This window comes from Ictidomys tridecemlineatus, chromosome 11 (genome assembly GCF_052094955.1).
Source record: "Ictidomys tridecemlineatus isolate mIctTri1 chromosome 11, mIctTri1.hap1, whole genome shotgun sequence".
Taxonomy (NCBI): domain Eukaryota; kingdom Metazoa; phylum Chordata; class Mammalia; order Rodentia; family Sciuridae; genus Ictidomys; species Ictidomys tridecemlineatus.
Window position 1 is genome coordinate 14841972 of NC_135487.1, and position 22571 is coordinate 14864542.

General features: G+C 44.1%; 1 protein-coding gene across 5 annotated transcripts in view; it reads left to right on the top strand.

Moving 5' to 3' along the window:
* Nucleotides 1-22571, top strand: part of Zbtb40 (zinc finger and BTB domain containing 40) — a 75507-nt gene that overhangs the window by 42878 nt on the left and 10058 nt on the right. For 4 of the 5 annotated variants that reach the window (XM_078025550.1, XM_078025547.1, XM_078025548.1 and 1 more), the window contains 10 exons: nucleotides 639-831; nucleotides 1422-1564; nucleotides 4951-5143; nucleotides 7261-7397; nucleotides 8416-8617; nucleotides 9179-9312; nucleotides 9479-9538; nucleotides 10999-11167; nucleotides 11479-11931; nucleotides 12585-12791. In XM_078025550.1, the coding sequence (XP_077881676.1) occupies nucleotides 639-831; nucleotides 1422-1564; nucleotides 4951-5143; nucleotides 7261-7397; nucleotides 8416-8617; nucleotides 9179-9312; nucleotides 9479-9538; nucleotides 10999-11167; nucleotides 11479-11931; nucleotides 12585-12791 (1891 nt within the window). The remainder of the gene's footprint in view (nucleotides 1-638; nucleotides 832-1421; nucleotides 1565-4950; nucleotides 5144-7260; nucleotides 7398-8415; nucleotides 8618-9178; nucleotides 9313-9478; nucleotides 9539-10998; nucleotides 11168-11478; nucleotides 11932-12584; nucleotides 12792-22571) is intronic. The other variant, XM_005317564.5, reaches the window with a different exon arrangement.

The following is a 22571-nucleotide window of genomic DNA, read 5'->3' on the forward strand; positions in this document are numbered from 1 at the left end:
ATAATGTAAATGACTTAAGTGTTCTTTTTTCCTAACTAGTGAGATTTTAATTATATTCTCAAGTAATAAAATGACAGTTCATTCTATTTGAAATTCAGATATCCTTGCCTAAGAAATACTCAAAGTGTCATAAGATTCAAAAAGGTATAATTAGGTAAGAAGTATATTAAGTTTGTGAAGAAAAAGCACTGAGCACCTACTGTGTGCCAGGAGGGACTAGTTGCTATGCATATAGACCTAGAAATCCTGATCCCTATCTTCAGGAAGCTTAGTAGAAGAAAAAAGTAAAATAATAATAATAATAATAATAATAATAATAATAATAATATTATTATTATTATTATTATTATTATTATTTCAGTATAGTGTGTCAAATGCAGAATTATGAGTAGTGAGGAGAAGGTGGGCTTGTGGTTGGGGAAGGCCCCCCTGCACCAGGTTACAGTGCGGAAAGAGTCCTGTGGAGGGCGGGCTGGGGGCCTGGGACAGCAGGATTTACTGCAGCTGCCGCTGGGGAGAACAGTGCTGGGTGAGGAGTTTTGGGTGAGGTGGGAGGGATCAGATCGTTGGGGACCTCGCTTGCCAGGGTGGTCCTTGTGGCTGGCTGAGAGCTCCTTCTGGGTACTTTTATTCCGCAGGTTATAATGGGATGTCTTGCTGGTGAAGGAGGACATTCAGCATTCCAGAGGATCCTAGAGAGAGTCAGAGATGAGATCCTGGATGTGCATACTGCCGTGTCCCTGCTGAGGCTGTTCCAGGATTCCCATCCTGCAGTAAAGATGGCGTTCTCTGCCTGGAAGCCAGAAGATGCAGCACCAGCGCGGCCAGAAGGTAGGAGGGACGCCTTCCACCCCAGTGGCCGAGCTTTGAAAGCTTGCTGCATGATACTGTCTTCAGCGGCCTAGTTATTAAGTGATATGCACGCAGGTTCCACATGCCATTCCAGAGGCTGCATGTTAAACACACACACGCTAAGCATGAGTCTCCATTTCTAGCCCCTAGTTAACTAGACTGACACCTTGAATTGGAGATGCCATCATGTCCTCCTGCCTTTCAAAAAGCCGCATATCCAGAGCAGCGCCTTGCATGCCCAGGGTGGGCTGGTTCACTGGCAGCACTTAAAGGCTGAGGTTGCTCTCATTTGGGTTAGGTACAAAGCAATGGCCTTGCCAACCAGAAGTTAACCTCTGGCTGGCTCTGAAGCTTTGTGTTTCGACAGATAAATGAAACATTTTTTCCTTTCATAGAGTTTAAACAGAATAATAAAGTATTTTCCTCCCTAAAAGTGATTCTGCATTCAGGTGCACAGAATAAGCTCAAAATCACTCTACTATTCTGTTAGATCTTTCTCGACAAACCATGCTGTCATTTTCTTCAAATTGACTAGCTTCTCTTGTGTGTCTCTAATTCTTCTCCCCCAGGGAGCACAGGGGAGGGAAAGACCTTGTCTGTTCTGTTACTGGAACACAAAGAGGACCTGCTACAGTGTGTAACGCAGCTGAGACCTATTACGGAGTTCCTGGAAACAGCCAAGGAGGGGTTCCTGCCTGGCGCCGAGAAAAGGGTGACTGTGTCAAGTCTTCCTCCCCCTTCTGAGTTGATGTAGCACTTACAAAACCCTCTTCAGTGGCACGTAGCACTTTTTAACTTGTGGTATTTTTATACCTTCTGTGTGGTAATCACCTTGAAGTTCAGATTCTTCTTCTGTGCCCCTGGGGGTTTCCTGCGCAGCCTGCTGAGGGCCGTGCACACTGTAGCGGGCAGTAGAGCCCGGGGTGGGTGAGGGACAGACGTGTGGTCTTCCTACTCTGACTCCGCGACTTCTTATAAATAACTGTACCAAGAGTTAAAAAATTAAAGTGCATTTGTAGTTATTGTGACAGTTTCCCTCTGAGCAGGAATGACACACAGTTAATATGTAGAAAACAGGGAAAACAAACAAAAAGAAAAAAGAACAACTCTCCCACTCAGGGATGAGCCCTGCTAAGGTTTTAGAGCCTGCCCCGCCCACTAGTCACCTTGACTGGGGGTCATCCTGGGCAGGGGACTCATGATTTTCCAACAGAAGCTAGTGCATTTTGTACTTATAATATGGATTTTGGTAGCTATATTATATTTTAATGGATACAGCATAACTCATTATTTTTGGGGGTGTTTCTAATTTTTTTGCTGTTAGAAAGGTTTCAGAGGACATCCTTGCAGGCAGATCTTTGCACATTTTTTGAGAAGTGGAATTTTGGAATAGAGAATATAAGGTTTTTCAAGTGCTTGATACTGTTGCCAAACTGCCCTTCAGGAAGGTCGTCCCTCTCACTCTCCCACCAGCTGGCTACCGAAATCCCGTAAAACTGCTGGCAGGACTTCTGAAGGCAGCTAGATAACTGTATTTGTTGGTGTTATTGATTTCAACTTTGTGCTAAAAATATTTTTATATCTGGAAGGAAGGAATAAGCGTAGAAAAGTTTTGTGGCATCAGTTCTTAAAGCTGTGGGGAGTGACTTAAATGTTGAGCAAAGAAAATGTTTTGAGCCCACAGGCTGATTGACGGGGCACTGGATTCCTGGTGAGCGCTGGAGCCTGGGTTCTATTTTTCTGGTGGTCTTGGACAGATAAATGGAAACAAGCTTTAATCTCAAAATTGTATTTTGTAAATTAATTATGTCTTTAACGCTTTTTAAGTTCTTCTTAGAAAAAGTTGATACATACCCAAAAGGATTAAGCTCTTGTTTTCTCCTTAGACTTCAGATTAAGTGTAATTTCAGGCACTCAGTTTAAGTAAATTGTTTGTAGCCCTAGAAGTGCCTGATTCCCTGCTCAGTGACTTCCTTCTCATTCCACATTCAGGCCTTTTGCTTATTAGGTGGATTGAGTGTGTCCTTTGAACTGCTTCATTATCCTGATAGAAGAGCACTTGTAAGTAGAGCCCAAACGCAGCCTCATTCTCTGCAGCAAGGTGGACCACACTGTCATTTTCTTCTGTCACTTCCAGTTTACTTGATAGAAAAAGCTAAAGCAGATGAACTTAAATTAGTTATAAATCACAAAAACACTCCTTAAGCTTGGGGGCCACCCAGGAGCTGCATTAAGCTGCTCCTTCTTGAAAACTGAAGAAAACTGATAAGGTAGAGGCGGGAGGGGAATGCTGATTGCATCGCCAGTGTGTGGCCGCCATGTGGTGTGTGTCCCCAGGCCTTTTAGAACTTTTTCTTTTATGGAAGGACACCTTACCTGTTAATACCTTGGGTTCTTTCTTTGGGAAGTTGGTCAATAGGAAGGGCTTTACTTTAGGACGTAAGAATATAATTACTCTGATTGCCCTTTATGTATTGCTTATTGTATGCCAGACATTATGCTAAAGATCTTTTAAACACTACCAAATTTCACCCTCTGGTAGCTGTAGGAAGTCACTGATGTCACCTTCATTTTAAGGTGAAAAAATGGAAGCCTTGGCAAGTTAAGGAGCTCACCCAAAGGTACTGTTTGGGGACAGAACTGGCACCCAGAATGTCAACCATACACATTCTCTTAACCATACTGCATGCTCTTCCCAGGAGTGTCAACCACACTCTCTTATGTCCTGGAAGTTGTTCTAGGCTCTGCAAATGGCATCTTCATTTTACAGAATCCTCATATCCACTGTGCAAGAGTTGGTATGGTTATCTTCACTTCCAAATGAGGAAAATAAGATTCAAAGAATTAAGTCACTTGTGCAAGGTCACAAAGTATAAATACTAGAACTGGAGTACAAACGGGGTCTGGCTGGCTTCAAATCTCATATTCCTACTCTTACAGTATGTGGCTACATCATGCCAAATTATTGCTTAGGAACTAAGATTAGCACTGAAATCAGCATGCTCTTAAGTTTTAAATTATGATTCCTTTAGTAGAAATCTACTGTGTATTAGACCTTAAAAAAAGAGAATGACTATGTTCTGTACAGACAAGGAATATGACAACTGATTTATTTTATATATATATATATATATATATTCCAATTTGGTTTAAAATCTAGATTCATTATTTTCAGATGGGAATTAGTTTGCTAATGGCAATCTCTGGCATACTGCCGTGACTGATCTGCCTGTTACTCCTTTCCCCCAAAGGGAAGCCCCAAAGGCAGTTACTGAGAATCTGTGGATTACATATATCGAAATAATCCTCTGCCTTATCGGTTCCAAAAGAGCCATGTTTTGTGTATTGCATCATGATCTATTAAGAAATAGTTCTATCGTAATAGGAAAGTATATGTCACGTGTTTTACTTTTCAACCTCTTGGCAGAGCCCTGTGCTCTTTTAACTCAGAAAATCCTTCAGCACACCGAAGAGGAACGGGGAGAGGGGAGGTTGCACTGACGGGAGCTGATGTGTGTGAGCACTGAGAACAAAGACACAGAGGATCGAGAACTCATGAGAAAGAACCCAGAAAAGCACTTGATTATTTGGAGTCCACAGGCTCCATATAAATTATCTGGGTATTCAACTTACTTTGCAAATAAAGCAAAATAATAGAATGGCTCTAAAAATATAAACTATGCCAGTATCGTGAATTTGACCAAGCAGAGAGCAAACCACATTTTACCTATATTAGTCAATTTCCAGTCTGTGTTTCTCAGTCTTAGTGTCTGAACAAACTAAATCCCAAGAAACAGGTCCCATGTAAGCTGCCTGACTTACTCTGTCATATAGACCAAGCATAAGAATGTTTTTAAAATCACAGGCTCTTGGCAAGGAATGTACTCGGACCCATAGTTGAGGGGGAGGATTCATAGAGCTGTTTGGAGAATGATTAAAACAGACTAAGGAGAGGACTGTGACACAAGTCATGCGAGAGACTTAAAGGACTTGGAGACAGGGCGTCCTGTAGTGCCGTCTTGCGGGTCTGCCAGTGGTGGGTCAGATAAGTTCTGAATTGCCAGTAACCGGAGTCGGCTTGATTGCTTGCCACTGCAGGTGATTCTGAATTGCTGTGAGGGCGGAACACCCAAGGAGGCAGTAGAAAATTTGTTGCACAGAGTGACTGAAGAGAAGACCCTGAGCGCTGAGAGTCTGGTAAAGCTCCTCCAGGCTGTGAAGATGCCGTTTCCAAACCTGGACCTTCTGCTGGGGAATTTGCAGAAGTCAGCCGCTTCGCCCAGCACCACAGGTATTAGTTAATTGTTGACTGTCTGGACTGGAACTCCACCTACAGAAAATTACAGCCTTAAACACCATTTGGCTCCACGCTGAGAAGATAAGATAATGTTAAGAAATGTCATTGTCAGACAGAAACTAGCTGTCACAAATCAGTGACTCTCAGTATTTCTGGAGTCAAGATCTGAAATGAGAATGACTATTCTCCATTAAACTCCCGCGTGTGGTCGCAGAGTTGAGGGTTTATTAATGATGGCTCCCCCGGGGTGTCCCGGATCACCCGTGAAAGCTGAGGGAACATGGGGGCTCCTGAGGCTCAGCATCCCAGCATGCTCTGTGGATGGGTGTGAGCAGCAGAGAGACAAACCTTCATTGCCCTGCTCCCTCTCAAGGGCTCTTTGCTTCCAGCCGTCCCAGACTGAACTACAGTTTGGTGTCATTCACTGGGGGCAATGAGCACATCTCCATCCCTTAAAAAGTCCAGTTGGAACCAATTTCCCTTGTCCCAGGGCATTTAGGACCGAAATGACTTTCAGAAAAAGGATACCTGGGAAATGGAAGAACTCTTAAATACAAGCTCTTAAATTTTAAGTTACGATGCATTTAGTAGAAATCTATGTATTAGATGTGTATTATTGTATATCTTCCAGTTTATAAAAATAATATAAACTTATGTAAACTTGGACAGTTCCAAAAATAAAGAAGACAACATCGAGTCCTCAACTATATCGATATTAACACTTTGATCTATTTTATCTACTACATGATTTTATATTACTAAGACACTACCATTTTATAATTTTAGATTTCACCCATTTAACGATATAACAACATTGTCTCTCTCGTTTTGAAAACCTCTCCATTATCCTGTTTTTTGAAGGGTGTATAGTTTTCCATCATGGGGACATGCATGATGTATTTTGGGGGGCATGTGTGGCATAGTGGTAAAGACTCTGGAATCAAGATGACCTGATTTTGTACCCTGACTCTGCATTCTGTGGCCATGTGACCCTGAGCAAACAAATTAACCTTTTTGAACCTTGTTTTTTTTTTGGAATGATATCACAGTGATACCTGTCACATTCACTTTTGTGACTACTCTGAAAAATACTTGCAAAACACTAAGTACGTACGGTGCCTGGCACACAGTAGGCACTCATTCAGCATTGCTTAATCGTCATGATTGTCACCATCTTTACAGCCTAGGCAGGGATGGTTATCTTTGTGTATATTTCTTCTGCCTTCAGATAATTCCTGGGGGTGGCGGGTGGCAGTGCTGGGACGGAGCCCAGGGCTCTGGGTGGTCGGCCCGTACTCTCATGGCTCAGCTCTGGCTCCAGCCCTTGCTCTCAGATAACTTCTTCAGATTACATTCACGGAAGTGGATTTACTGAGTCAAACAGAAGAATGAAATTTTAAATGTCTGCAAAGCTGAGGGAGTACCCGATGGTTCTGATTTTTCTTAACTTTCAAGTAAACATGACTTTTTTTTTTTTTTTAAGAGAGAGAGAGAATTTTTTTTTTTTTTTTTTAGTATTTATTTTTCTAGTTCTTGGTGGAAACAACATTTTTGTTTGTATGTGGTGCTGAGGATCGAACCTGGGCCACATGCATGCCAGGCAAGCGCGCTACTGCTTGAGCCACATCCCCAGCCCCATATATGACTTCTTAAAAGAGAGTGCCTGACGCGGCGCAGAGGGCATCCAGGTGGGACTGTGTGTTGGCTCCCAGCACAGCGTTGACTCGCGGCTGCTTGAATCCTGGACGCCCCGTGGATCCTCTGCCGTGGGCTTCACAGACAGCACCCTGGAATCTGTGCATCTGAAGGAAGCTCTTGCCAGTATGGCCTTCGCTCTACCCGCTGCTGAGCACTAAGTCACCAGCAGGCACTGACTTCCAAAGTGCTAGTGGTTTTGTGACCCTGAAGCACCAGGTGATTAAGTGTCCACCAGAGGAGCTCTGAGCACGGGAATGTGAGCCCCAGGCCAGCTGCTGACCCCTGCTCTGTAGCAGAGCACTTCTTGCGCTGGTCTTTCTCCTTCTCATCTGTAAATGCCTGATCTTCTGTGAGAGAAGCCCTGGGGAGGTTTTGTTGCATCAAACATGATTGTTTTGCTGATATTCTTACAGTCCAGCCGAGCTCTGATGATTATGGGACTGAGCTGTTGAGGCGCTATCATGAAAACCTCTCGGAGATTTTCACAGACAACCAGGTGTTGCTAAAGGTGATCTCACATATGAGGAGTTTAGCCCCTGCAGAAAGAGAGGTAAGGGAGGGAGGGAGGGAAGGAAAAATGTAAAAACACACACTCACACACTTGAATGTCTTCTATAAATGCATATACCTGACCATGTTGAAATGCTAATTCATTCTTTTTCTTTTTCTTTTGGTACTGAGGATTGAACCCCAGGGGCACTTAACCACTGAGCCAAATCCCCAGTCCTTTTTTTGTATTTAGAGACAAGGTCTCACTGAGTTGCTTAGGGCCTTGCTAAGTTGCTGAGGCTGGCTTTGAACTCGTGATCCTCCTGCCTCAGCCTCCCAAGCCACTGGGATTATAGGTGTATGCCACCACACCTGGCCTAAGGTAACTCATTTTCTAAGGCAGAATAATAAATAGAATATATTCTAATTTCTATGGTAAGAAGGAAAAGTATTCGAAAGGAAGAATGAAGAACTTTGTCATGTATTAAGACATCTTCTCAGTTAAAAAATGGGGGGGGGGAAGAGCCAGGTGCAGTGACGCACATCTGTAATCTCAGCGGCTCCAGAGGCTGAGGCAGGAGGATCCTGAATTCGAAGACAGCCTTAGCAACTTAGGGAGGCCCTAAGAAACTTAGTGAGACCCTGTCTCTAAATAAAAAAGATATTTAAAAAGTGCTGGGGATGTGGCTCAGTGGTTAAGCACTCCTGGGTTCAATCCCTGGTATCAAAAAAAAAAATTTAATTAAATTTAAGTAAATTTAATAAAATTTAAGTAAATTTAATTAAAAAAGAAATCTCCTGTTCAGAGAGGTGAGGATGTTGAAAACCTCCTCAGAGGTGATCACCATAACCCAGTGCCCAGACTTGTAGCTCTGTACCCAGCCCAGGGCTAGAATTCTCCAAAACACCCGTTTTTGTTTGTGATTGTTTCTTTTTTTTCCCTTAAAACTTTATTTTGTTTATTTGTTTTTATATGGTGCTATGGATCGGGCCCAGTGCCTCACACAAATGTGCTAGGTGAGCCTCTGCCACTGAGCCACACCCAGCCCCTAAGTGCGCGTTTGTGCTGCATCCTAAAGGTCATGGAGAGCCTTGTGAAACGGGAACCTGGCTCCGGTGGTTTCAGCTCCCTGATGTCAGCAGTCCTAGAAAAGCAGACTCTCTCTGCGACAGCCATTTGGCAGCTGCTGCTGGTGGCCCAAGAGACAAAGGCCTGTCCATTGAACCTGCTCATGGAGGAAATAGGAAGGGAGCCTGGTGCCGATGCTTTCTTCCAGGCGGGTAAGTTACCTGACCTCTGCCACTAGAGGCGACTGTCCATCTTCCCGGGAGTGAAGAGAGTTCTTATGGTGTCACCCACATCCTGCCCTTGGGTGTAACGACCTGTAAGTTCTGGTCTCCTGTAGCACAGTAGGGCAGGTGTAAGTAATGACAGTCCTTATGTTTCTGGAAAGCAAGAAGGCTTTTGTACGTGTTCAGAGAAATGACAAGTGAGCAGATAGTTCTGCCTACTCTGATCTAAGCATCACCCAGTGTGTACATGTATCAAAACATCACCAGGACTCCACAAATATGTGTCATTTCTGTGTCAAGTTTTTAAAAAGTAAGGACTGGCAATTAAAAAAAAAAAAAGGCATTTTTAAACCTTTTTTTAAAATTATGCAGTAATTATTCTAAGCTTACATTCATTATCACATTCTGATTACAGTCCTCTCTACCATTTTTGTCACCCCAACCAAGACAGGTGGAATGTGTTCTTATTAGGAGGAACTGAGTCGAGGAAGGGGGAGGAGGAAATGGCGCTCACGGCTTGACTCAGTTTCCCATCTCCCTTTCTTTCAGTGACTGCCCCAGAAAATGCTGCCTTAGAAACAGTCCTGAGGCATTACAAGTTGATCGCAGAAGCCATCCAACAGAGGCGCGAGTGCAAGTGCTTGTCCCCAGAGGAGGAGCACCTGGCTGAGACCATGAAAGAGGTGCAGGGAAATAAACAGCAAGTCTAATTCTGGAGAGTTCTACTGGGTTGAAGCTTGGGGCTATCCTCATTCCCAGGGGAGGAGCCACCCTCTGCAGAGGACCTGCTGTGTGCCTCGCCTGTGCAAAGCTCTTTATAGCACCTTTGCCTTTTTAATTCTGTGGCAGGTGATGTCATCACATTTTATGGACAAAGGAGTTCAGCTCCACACAGTTAAGGTTAACAAGGTAAAGCCAGGCTTGAGCCCAGTTTTGCAACTCAAGCATACATTTATTCCAACTGTCTAAACCTAGGAACATCTCAGGGGAAGCTGTGGTTCTGTTCTCGGACATAGTCTAAGAAGCAACTTCTCTCAGATGAGGAAAAGTAAAGTTGGTCTTATTGCATGTTCTTTTCTGGCTTCTTGAAAGAGCCATGGTAAACATAGATAGAACAAAGCTTTGGCCCATATGGGCTAGCAAACAGTGCCAGCTCATTTTCTGTAAGGCTTCTCACAATGTGGCTAGCATCCCAGAAAAGCCAGGTGGGATTGGGGTGATTGGTGGAGGTCCGTTTATGTGCATTTTAGCAGGAAAGAACAATAAAGAAACAGAAAATTGAACTACAAATTCACCTGGTGTTCTTTCCATCCAGGTAGGCTTGGAAGGTGTGCAGAAGGACAGGTTTCTCACCATCCCACAGGGACTGGCCCTTTGCTTTGGCCCTAGTGGGTGGAAGGTGGCACGTGTTCCTGCCGGGTGTGGGAGGCAGGGCTCCTGTGCCCGAGTCCCCAGCACAGCAGTACTTCAGAGCGTGGACTTCTGCAGTCGATCAGTTTTAGCCTCACTAATTAGTCTCATGCCTGCCTCCAGGGACATCAGGTTTATTTAGATGGACTTGAAAAGAGCAGAAATAAAATATCTTCCAAAATGAAAATTCCGTGTGGCCATCTGTGGATGGTTTTGCTTTATTTTCTCAGTATGCCGACTCTCTGCTGATAGCTCTGACGTTCTGAAAGAGGACAGCTTTGAAATCAGATTCTTGGCCTCTTTAAAGCCCCTATTTGAACCTGCTTTAAAACGCCGAGTTTCTTTATGAAAGAAAATGATGTTTAAAAGGGCACATCTAAGTGTCTAAAAATATGAAGCCCCTGATAGCACAGAATTACTTCCAGACACGGAGACAATTGGATATTATGGAAGATTATCCCAATCTCCAAGCCCTGTTGCTCTCTAGGCTTCCAGGGTTAAGGTCTAGGAAAGCTCTCGGAGCTCCCAGAGCTGAGAGAACTCTTGGAGAAAATGCTGAGCCCTCCCTGTTTGTGCCTGCTTTGTGTTTCAGTTCATCTCTATGTGGGCTTCTTTTTGTGTTTTGTTAATTTGCCTGTCTCTTGGAAAACAAGGCTTTTCTTTACACATGTCATGAGGACAGGTGTGAGCTACTTAGAGATGCAGAAGTACCTTCTGGAACTAGATTTTTAAAAAAAATATTTTTAGTTGTAGATGGACACAATACCTTTATGGTGTTTGTTTTCCTTTTTTGTTGTTGTTTTGAGTGGTGCTGGGGATCCAACTCAGTGCCTCATGCATGCTAGGCAAGCGCTCTACCACAACCCCAGCCCTGGAACTAGATTTTTTTTTAAGTTGAAAACTATGGAGAAAATCTTGGGGTATTAACCCCATACCTTTGTCTCATGGTGTTCATTTAGATTCTGAGTATTTCCTCTGAAACGGCCAGCCCCGAAGCTTCCCTGAGAGCAGCGCTGAGCAGAGCCAAGGAGAAATCAGTCTCAGCCGTTGAGATCTGCCGTCTCCTGTGCAGTGTCCACGAGTCTTTCCCAGGCCTGCAGCCGGTCATGCAGGAGCTGGCGTACATTGGTAAGGAATGGGGCTGGGGGTTTGTCAGGCCCCAGGCTCTTTCTTACTGAGGAAAAGAGGCAGCCGCTCATATGAGAGGGCATCGTACCTCGAGTTATTTATTCCTTTTGTATGCTCTCAACACCTAACGCAGCCAAGAGGCACGGGTACGTGGTGCTACTTGTGTTTATTGGGAAATAAACTGTGATATTACTTGAGAGTTTTTTGAGGATCCCAAGTAGTCTCCATTCTCCTCTGAGGGTGTGTTAGAAACGTTATAAAGCAACAGAGGAACAGGATTCCCAGAGCCCTAAGGTTTCTCCCTCCTGCAGGTCTCCTAACCAAGGAAGACGGAGAGCAGGGAGCATGGAAAGTGCACAGTAGATTCCACCCTGGCGCCAACCACAGGGAAAATGAGGCCAAGGAAGACAGCCAGGCTGCAGGCCCAGGTAGCCAGGGAGAGACGGGTCCCCTGCCAGAGCAGCAAGAAGCAGACACGGCTGCCTCTCCCGACTCTGCCAAGAAGAGCTTTGTCTGCAAGGCCTGTGACAAGAGCTTCCATTTCTACTGCCGCCTGAAGGTGCACATGAAGCGCTGCCGTGTGGCCAAGAGCAGGCAGGTGCAGCGCAAGGACGGCAGTGAGGCCAAGGAGGCCGAGAAGGAGCTGGGCGCACAGCAGCCAGAGGTCCGCGGTGCAGGGGCCGAGCCCGAAGTCCCCAAGAAGAAGAAGAAGCGGCTTCCAGTGACTTGCGACCTCTGTGGGAGAGAATTTGCCCATGCCTCAGGTACCATTGCAGGGTCATAGTGGGGCCCTGGCTGTGCCAGGAGGATATGGACGGGCTCTGAAAACAGCAGGCTCTCTCAGAGGCAGGATGATATTTCAGAGGAAGCACGAGCTGTGGAATCAGCTCCCTGAGCTGTGATTTCCCAATCTGTCACACAGACACCCTGATGCCGTTTACTTTTTTAGATTGTTATGAAGTTTTAAGGCAGCAGAGCTGAGCACCTCCCACAGCAGCGGCAGGAGAGTACACATACAGAAACTCAGGTGGTCACTATTCGTAATAACGATGGCCAGCCATTCAGCACCTGACTCTTAGGTTCTATGTACTACCTGCTTCTTGGAATGAATTAGAGTCGCAGAAATCGTGGAAGGCAGAGTCAGAATTGTTTCCCTTGTCCCAGGTGTTGGGTAAACATAATGAAACATAATAGAGGTGTGTTTCTCTACTTTGGGGGGCTGGGTCCTGTTGAAGGATGGGGAAGGAGTAAACCTGGAATCACTTAATGTCTGATGCAACCAGGAGTCACTCCAAGGCGACTCAGGGGACGGTGGCGGGCAGCTGGACAGCAGGCGTGGCCGGGGTGGTGCTCGCAGCATCCTCCTGATGCCTAATGCTGGTGGCCGGTGTCTCCCGCTCCCTTCCTGGCCTCCTAGGCATGCAGTACCACAAGCTGACAGAGCACTTTGACGAGAAGCCTTTCTCCTGTGAAGAGTGTGGCGCCAAGTTTGCGGCCAACTCCACCCTGAAGAACCACCTCCGCCTGCACACCGGGGACCGCCCGTTCATGTGCAAGCACTGCCTCATGACCTTCACGCAGGCCTCCGCCCTGGCCTACCACACCAAGAAGAAGCATTCGGAAGGTGAGGCGTGCTCCCTTTCCTCCTGCGGCCTTCCAGCACGTGACCTGCCAAAACCCCATTAAGCCTTAGGCCGGGTCTCCATGTCAGGGAAATTAAAAATGAAAACAGGACTTAAAATCTGGGCACACCGCGAGAACTCCCGTCTGCCCCCAGGTCGTGCAGTGCCTGCTGGGAGGGTTTCTGGAGAGGCTGACTGACATTGTTTAGACTGAGGCTTTAGAGTGTGTGGAAGGCCAGGGTTCTCTGAGTTCTGATGTGTGGTTCAAGCATGAGAAAGACCTGGGGAAGCACCGGCTGAGGGTCAGGCAGCGCCAGGAGCCAAGGGTGGGCTGGGACTCCAGCACTTGCCCGTGGGCAGCGGGGACAGCACAGCACAGTGCAGAGGGGGCTCTGGTGCAGGAGGGGGAGAGGCAGTGTGTTGTCAGGACCTTTGGAGGGGTCTGCATGGAGTCTGGAGTGTTTCCATGCATGTAATGTGCCCGTCACCTCCCCGATGCTCACCGTAGCCTCTTTACCTGTCTCCTTGCTTGCACCATTTTAAAACTAAACCATATCCGTTCTCTTTTCTGCTCAAGACCACGTGGCTTTTAGTCTCCTGCAGTGTGACTCTGGAGTCCTTCTGCAGCTGCCCCCAGTCTGTGGGCTCCTCCCTGGCCCTCCTTGCTCCTGCCCACCCACTCTGTCCTGCCCACTCTAGTTTCCTTCCCAGGCTTCAGGCCTGTTGGGCACTTGCTCCAGGACTCTGTCCATTTCTTGGGACGCCTCCTTTCAGATGTCTCCGTGCTTCCCGGCTCCTTCCAGGATTTCCTCACCGACAGCTGCTGGAGCCCCTCCCTGCACCACTGGAGCCTCCACCCACAGCCTGCTTCCCTGCCTTACTTTTCCCTCCGTGCTTATGTGCTTATCGTGTGACGAGTCTCTGCTGGGTTCGTGTAGTCAGCTTGCAGTTAGTCTCCCCTGTCAGAAGGCTGGCTTCATGCAGCTAGAGCTGCTGGTCTTTTTCCCCTATTGCTGGATTCAGGGAATTGGAATGGTATTTGGCAATTGCAGACCCTCGAAGTTGACTGATGAATGGGTTTCTTGAGTACTCTTCCGGGCATGGAGAAGTTGTAGGTGCACACACTGTGCTCCCACGGAGCTTGCATTCCGGTGGGTAAAACAAACAACAAAGAAGTCGATGTGTAACAGAAATCCAGATGTGGTCATTGCTGTGAAGAAAGGCCAGGCCAGGCAGGCCACAGGCATGACAGGACTGGGGTGGGCACGATTCACGTCATCAGGGAAGCTCTGAGGGAGGTGTGCCAAGTGAAGTCTGATCCAAGTGAGCAGCGCAGCCAGTGGAGAGCCCCTCCCCAGAGTGGAAGGAGCGTCCCCTGCTGGAGAGGCCGCAGAATCAGGAGCTAAGTCAGCATCTGTGGGAACGGCGTGTTAAGGGAGAAAGCCAGAGGGCCAGGTCCGGTAAGGTCTGACTAGTCCAGCTGAGGACTTTGGCTTTGATGTGAACAGTGTTAGTTTCTATGCTGCTCTAACATATTACCACAAATTGTGGCTTAAAACAACACAGAAGTATTATCTTCCCATTCTGGAGGTTGGAAGTCCAAAAATTAATATTATGAGGCTAAGTCAAGGGCTCAGCAGAGTTGTGTTCCCTGTGGGGGTACAAGGGGGATCCCCTCCTTGCCTTTCCCAGCATCTATTTTTATTTTATTTTATTTTATTTTATTTTATTGGTTGTTCAAAACATTACAAAGATTGCAGAATCACATCAGTTACACATCCACATTTTTACATAATGCCATATTGGTAACTATTGTATTCTGCTACCTTTCCTATCCTCTACTATCCCTCCTCCCCTCCCCTCCCATCTTCTCTCTCTACCCCATCTACTGTAATTCATTTCTCTCCTTGTTTTTTTTCCCCATTCCCCTCACAACATCTTATATGTAATTTTATATAACATAGAGGGTCTCCTTCCATTTCCATGTAATTTCCCTTTTGTCTCCCTTTCCCTCCCACCTCATGTCTCTGTTTAATGTTAATCTTTTCCTCCTGCTCTTTCTCCCTGCTCTGTTCTTAGTTGCTCTCATTATATCAAAGAAGACATTTGACATTTGTTTTTTAGGGATTGGCTAGCTTCACTTAGCATAATCTGCTCTAGTGCCATCCATTTCCCTGCAAATTCCATGATTTTGTCATTTTTAGTGCTGCGTAGTACTCCATTGTGTATAAATGCCACATTTTTTTTTTTTATCCATTCATCTATTGAAGGGCATCTGGGTTGGTTCCACAGTCTAGCTATTGTGAATTGTGCTGCTATGAACATCGATGTGGCAGTATCCCTGTAGTACGCTCTTTTAAGGTCTTCAGGGAATAGTCCAAGAAGGGCAATAGCTGGGTCAAATGGTGGTTCCATCCCTAGCTTTCCCAGGAATCTCCATACTGCTTTCCAAATTGGCCGCACCAATTTGCAGTCCCATCAGCAATGTACAAGTGTACCCTTTTCCCCACATCCTCGCCAGCACTTGTTGTTGTTTGACTTCAGAATGGCTGTCAATCTTACTGGAGTGAGATGGTATCTTAGAGTGGTTTTGATTTGCATTTCTCTGATTGCTAGAGATGGTGAGCATTTTTTCATGTACTTGTTGATTGATTGTATGTCCTCCTCTGAGAAGTGTCTGTTCAGGTCTTTGGCCCATTTATTGATGGGTTATTTGTTTTCTTATTGTTTAATTTTTTGAGTTCTTTGTATACTCTGGATATTAGGGCTCTATCTGAAGTGTGAGGAGTAAAAATTCGTTCCCATGATGTAGGCTCCCTGTTTACCTCTCTTATTGTTTCTCTTGCTGAGAAAAAACTTTTTAGTTTAAGTAAGTCCCATTTGTTGATTCTTGTTATTAACTCTTGTGGTATAGGTGTCCTATTAAGGAATTTGGAGCCCGACCCCACAATATGTAGATTGGAGCCAACCTTTTCTTCTATCAGACGCATAGTCTCTGATTTGATATCAAGGTCCTTGATCCAGTTTGAGTTAACTTTTGTGCATGGCGAGAGAAGGGGATTCAGTTTCATTTTGTTGCATATGGATTTCCAGTTTTCCCAGCACCATTTGTTGAAGATGCTATCCTTCCTCCATTGCATGCTTTTAGCCCCTTTATCGAATATAAGATAGTTGTAATTTTGTGGATTGGTTTCTGTGTCCTCTATTCTGTACCATTGGTCCACCCGCCTGTTTTGGTACCAGTACCATGCTCTTTTTGTTACTATTGCTCTGTAGTACAGTTTGAAATCTGGTATTGCTACACCTCCTGATTCACACTTCCTGCTTAGAATTGCTTTTGCTATTCTAGGTCTTATATTTTTCCATATGAATTTCATGATTGCTTTATCTATTTCTATAAGAAATGCCGTTGGGATTTTGATTGGCATTGCATTGAACCTATAGAGAACTTTTGGTAATATCGCTATTTTGATGATGTTAGTTCTGCCTATCCATGAACAGGGTATATTTTTCCATCTAAGATCTTCTTCTATTTCTCTCTTTAGGGTTCTGTAGTTTTCATTGTATAAATCTTTCACCTCTTTTGTTAGGTTGATTCCCAAGTATTTTTTTTTTTTTGAGGATATTGTGAATGGGGTGGTTTTCCTCATTTCCATTTCAGAAGATTTGTCGCTGATATACAGGAATGCCTTTGATTTATGCGTGTTGATTTTATATCCTGCCACTTTGCTGAATTCATTTATTAGCTCTAGTAGTTTCTTTGTAGACCCTTTTGTGTCTTCTAGGTATAGGATCATATCATCTGCAAATAGTGATAATTTAAGTTCTTCTTTTCCTATCTTAATGCCTTTAATTTCTTTTGTCTGTCTAATTGCTCTGGCCAGTATTTCGAGAACTATATTGAATAGAAGTGGTGAGAGAGGGCATCCCTGTCTTGTTCCAGATTTTAGAGGGAATGCCTTCAGTGTTTCTCCATTTAGAATGATGCTAGCCTGAGGCTTAGCATATATAGCTTTTATAATGTTGAGGTAAGTTCCTGTTATCCCTAGTTTTTCTAATGTTTTGAACATAAAGGGATGCTGTACTTTGTCGAATGCTTTTTCTGCGTCTATCGAGATGATCATATGGTTCTTATCTTTAAGTCTATTGATGTGGTGAATAACGTTTATTGATTTCCGTGTATTGAACCAGCCTTGCATCCCAGGGATGAATCCTACTTGATCATGGTGCATGATCTTTTTGATATGTTTTTGTATACGATTTGCCAGAATTTTATTGAGGATTTTTGCATCTAAATTCATTAGGGATATTGGTCTGTAGTTTTCTTTCTTTGAGGTGTCTTTATCTGGTTTGGGGATCAGGGTGATATTGGCCTCATAGAATGAATTTGGAAGTTCTCCCTCTTTTTCTATCTCCTGAAATAGATTGTGGAGTATTGGTATTAGTTCTTCTTTAAAGTTCTTGTAAAACTCTGCTGTATATCCATCCGGTCCTGGGCTTTTCTTGGTTGGTAGTCTTTTGATGGCTTCTTCTATTTCCTCAATTGATATTGGTCTGTTTAGGTTGTCTATATCCTCCTGACTCAATCTGGGTAGTTCATATGTCTTAAGGAATTTATCGATGCCTTCACTATCTTCTATTTTATTAGAGTATAGGGTTTCAAAATAATTTCTAATTATCTTCTGTATTTCCAAATTGTCTGTTGTGATGTTGCCTTTTTCATCCTGCTAGTAATTTAGGTTCTCTCTCTTCTTCTCTTTGTTAGTGTGGCTAGTGGTCTATCCATCTTATTTATTTTTTCAAAGAACCAACTTTTAGTTATGTCAATTTTTTTGATTGTTTCTTTTGTTTCGATTTCATTGATTTTAGCTCTAATTTTAATTATTTCTTTCCTTCTACTGTATTTGCTGCTGATTTGTTCTTCTTTTTCTAAGGCTTCGAGATGTAGTGTGAGGTCATTTATTTGTTGGCTTTTTCTTCTTTTAAGGAATGAACTCCATGAAATGAATTTTCCTCTTAGTACTGCTTTCATAGTGTCCCAGGGATTTCGATATGTTGTGTCTGAGTTTTCGTTTACCTCTAAGAATTTTTTAATTTCCTCTTTGATGTCTTCTGTAACCCTTTGTTCATTCAGTAGCATATTGTTTAATCTCCATGTGATGTAGGATTTTTCCTTTCTCATTTTATTATTGATTTCCAAAATCATTCCATTATGATCAGATAAAATGCATGGTAGTATCTCAACTCCTTTGTAATTGCTAAGATTTGCCCTGTGACATAATATATGGTCTATTTTTGAGAAGGATCCATGTGCTGCTGAGAAGAAAGTGTATCCGCTTGATGTTGGGTGGTATACTCTGTATATATCAATTAAGTCTAAATTATTAGTTATATTGTTGAGCTCTATGGTTTCTTTATTCAACTTTTGTTTGGAAGATCTGTCCAGTGGTGAGAGAGGTGTGTTAAAATCTCCTATGATTATTGTGTTGTGGTCTATTAGACTCTTGAACTTGAGAAGAGTTTGTTTGATGAATGTAGCTGCACCATTGTTTGGGGCATATATATTAATGATCATCAAGTCTTGTTGGTGTATGGTTCCCTTGAGCAGTATGTAGTGTCCTTGTTTATCCCTTTTGATTAACTTTGGCTTGAAGTCTATTTTATTTGATACAAGTATGGACACCCCTGCTTGCTTCCGGGGTCCATATGAGTGATATGATTTTTCCCAACCTTTCACCTTCAGTCTGTGTATGTCTTTTCCTATCAAATGCATCTCCTGTAGGCAGCATATTGTTGGATCTTTTTTTTAATCCATTCTACTAGCCTATGTCTTTTGATTGGTGCATTTAAGCCATTAACATTTAGGGTGACTATTGAGATATGGTTTGTATTTCCAGCCATATTTGGTTATGTTTGTTACTTAACATGATTTGTTTTTCCTCTATGCTTAGTTTTTCCTTTACTGTACTACCTCCTATTGTTGGATTTCATTGTTATTTTTCATTTCCTCTTCCTGTAATGTTTTGCCAAAGATGTTTTGAAGAGCTGGTTTTCTGGCTGCAAATTCTTTTAACTTTTGTTCGTTGTGGAAGATTTTTATTTCATCTTCAATCCTGAAGCTTAATTTCGCTGGATACATGATTCTTGGTTGGAACCTTTTTCTTTCAGCGTTTGAAATGTTGTTCCAGGATCTTCTAGCTTTCAGAGTCTGTGTTAAAAGATCAGCAGTTATCCTGATTGGTTTACCCCTAAATGTAATCTGCTTCCTCTCTCTTGTGGCTTTTAAGATTCTCTCCTTATTCTGTATGTTGGGCATCTTCATTATTATGTGTCTTGGTGGGGATCTCTTATGATTTTGTACATTCAGTGTCCTGTAGGCTTCTAGTATTTGGATTTCTTTTTCATTCCTTAAGTCTGGGAAGTTTTCTAGTATTATTTCATTAAATAGATTGCTCATTCCCTTGGTTTGGACCTCTATACCCTCTTGTATCCCAATAACTCTTAGGTTTGGTTTCTTGATGTTATCCCATAATTCTTGGATGTTCTGCTCATGATTTCTTAACATTCTCACTGAGTTGTCTATGTTCTTTTCAAGTTGAAAAACTTTGTCTTCGTTGTCTGAAGTTCTATCTTCTAAGTGTTCTATTCTGCTGGTAGTACTCTCATTTGAGTTTTTAATTTGGTTTATTGTTTCCTGCATTTCCAGGATTTCTGTTTGTTTGGTTTTTATATCCTCTATCTCCCTATAGAGTTGATCTTTTGCTTCTTGGATTTGTTTATGTAATTCATTGTCAAAGTGATTTTTCATTGTCTGAATTTGCTGTATAATGTCTTCCTTGAGACTCCAGATCATCTGAAGCATGTATATCCTGAACTCTGTGTGACATTCCATCAGCTGCAGATATTACCTCATCTAATGTTGAATTGACCTGTATTGTTTGTGGTCCTTTCTTTCCTTGTCTTTTCATACTGCTCATGATTCTTTCTAGCTTTGTGAAACTGTTGTGCTAATGTTTTTCTCCTTATATATTTGTATTGTTCTTGTATAGCTCCAAAATCCCTCTTTTGTGGAGAAAGACAATGTTAACAGTTCCCAGTATCAACAGTACATTATCTAAGCACAAGTTTTCATTATTAATACATTTATAGTTAGATTCTAAGACTATAGATATTGGTTTTAATTATTACTTAAGAATATATTCATTAGTTTCATAAAAGGCATACCATATCTGGTGGCATATAGAAAACTTAATTTCAGACGAAGGATGTTATACTTAGAGGGAAAGGAGTGAGGGTATGAGGTTAAACTAACTTAGCACCTTTGGAGAACTCTAACCAATAATTTATGGTAATTTATGGAAGAATGTATAGACTCAACCTCCTATCTGAATTTAGATAGTTACCCTATGTATAGATAGCAAAGGTTAGGAGATTGAAAGTGGGATAGAGAGAATACAAATGGAAAAAAAAGAAAAAAAATAACAAGGAAGAAAAGAGACATAAGAGAAGGAAAAGGAAAGTAAGATAGAGATAAAGGAAAAAATGGGGGGAAGGTGGGGTATATGCAATTCCTCTATATTATATTACTTTGGTAATTCGGTTGTTCATGCACAGTTCTTGGTTTCACATATGCTGAAGTTGTGGAAGAGAGAGAAGAAAAGAGAGAAAGAAAGAGGAAAAAAAAAAAAAGTCTCACAGAGCACTGTTTTCCTTGCTTCCAGTAGGTGGCGTTGTCTATTCCTAGCTTGAGCCTCTGTATTCAGGGTGGTGGGCATAGCCAGTGTGAAAGGAAATGAGTTTCCACCTGTATCTTCCCTGCTCTAGTCTCTGAGGTAGAAACCAGGTGCCTGTACAGTTGTTGTTTTGCGTTGATAGCTACAACCCCCAAAAGCTTGTGGGAAATATTTTGAGTTATCGCAGCTAAGGGTGGGGGAGTTGGAAACCGGTACCTGGATCAGCCGCAGATCCATGCTGGTAGCCACACCCCCTTTGATGGGTTTTAAGGGTTGATGGGCTTCCTCCGGGCTAGCACTCGGGGCGGGGCTGGACTTCCTCCTCCGGTCTGGCTTGGCGCCGGGCGTCGTCCTCCTCTTCCAGTCTGGCTTGGCGCTCGCCGGGCGTCCTCCTCCTCCGGTCTCCTTTCCCAGCATCTAGAGTTTGCCTGTCATCCTGGGCTCTCGGCCACATCACTTCAGCCTCTGCTCTATCACCTTGCCCCCTCCTTGGGCTCTCCGTCCTCCCTCTTACCAGAATGCTGTGATTCCACAGGGCCTCTGGAGAGCCAGAATGAGATCAAGATGCTTAACTCGGGCAGATTCTTTCGCACAGTTACCATTTCCAGGGCTTAGGACGTGGCCATTTGGGAAGCCATTATTCTGCCCTAAGAGGGTTTTGAGCAAAGTGGTGGGATCTGGTTATATTCTTAGAGGTTACTTCTGCCCACTTTCAACAGTGAACTGTTCCAGGTCTCGAGTGTAATATACATAGACAGTGGCAGGCGCTTGTGGCAGTCAATGGACAGAGGATGTAGTTTTCAACTAGAGTTGTATTAGGGTTGGAAAAGCATTCAAGTTTGAGGAGATACACACACACACACACACACACACACACACAGATTTATTTATTATTATTTATTTATTTTGGGGGGTACTGGAGACTTAACCCAGGGGCACTTAGCTACTGAGCCACATCCCCAGCCCTTTTATATTTTATTTAGAGACAGGGTCTCATTGAGTTTCTTAGGGCCTCAGCCTCCTGAGCCGCTGGGATTGCAGGTGTGCACCGCCGTGCCTGGCTGAGGACATGTTTTTGAAAGCAGAGGTGACAGGGTGGGTTGGATGTGGGTGCAGGGGGAAGAGAGGTCAGGGCATGACTTGGGGCTTGGGCCTGGACAGCTGAGTGAATGACCCTGCTTACTGAGGTGGGATTGGGGGCCTGGGCCTGCGTGGGGGGGTGGGGCCTGGGCAGCAGGAGCTGATTGTGAGGGGGCAGATGTGAGGGGGCAGAGCGCTGAGTGGACAGGCAGACAGGAGTTGTGGAAAAGGGTGGCGCTCTCAGCAAGGCAGTGTACAGGGCTCTGAGATGAGGTCATCTAGAAAGGGATGCAGAAGGTCAAGGACAAAGCCTCAGGATTCTCAATCATTTCAACTTTTGATTCAAGAAACCTTTTTATCCAAAAAAAAAAAAAAAAATCCTCTTTCAAAGCCCAATAGGTGAAAGTGGAAATGAGGCTGTCTTCCCCGGGTGCCGCGGGCCTGCGTCACCCGCACTCCTCAGGCGCCCACACTCCTCGGCCGGTGCGCCTCTTCACAAATGCCGCTCCTCCAGAGCTGCTCTTGACCTTTCCAGTCTTTGGCAGCCCAGCAGCTACATTTTCATTATGTGTGCGAGAAAGTTGAGAAGCCCAGGGATGTGCACTGACTTTAGAGCAAGTCATTCCTCCTCCAGCCACGTCGCACCTTGGTGTGCAGCTCCAGATCACACTGCGTGTCTCGTGAGGAGGCTGGACTCCCGTGTTTCTGAACACAAGGGTTTATCTCTTGACAGAGGTGGAACTTGCCCTTCCATCCTCGGGCGGCCTGACAAACAGAGGCCCTCTCTGGTGTGATGAGAACCCTGCTCCTCCATGCAGCTGTGCTCAGCATCTGTCGGGGGGCTGTTGGTGAGGGGCAGGTGTTGACAGGAGGCTGCAGACCTCACCCGGTGGATTATAGATTGTCTGAGGGTTTAATGTCATCTCCAGATGACAGTTCCCTGGTGTGTGCCTCAGAATTTTGCCTGTA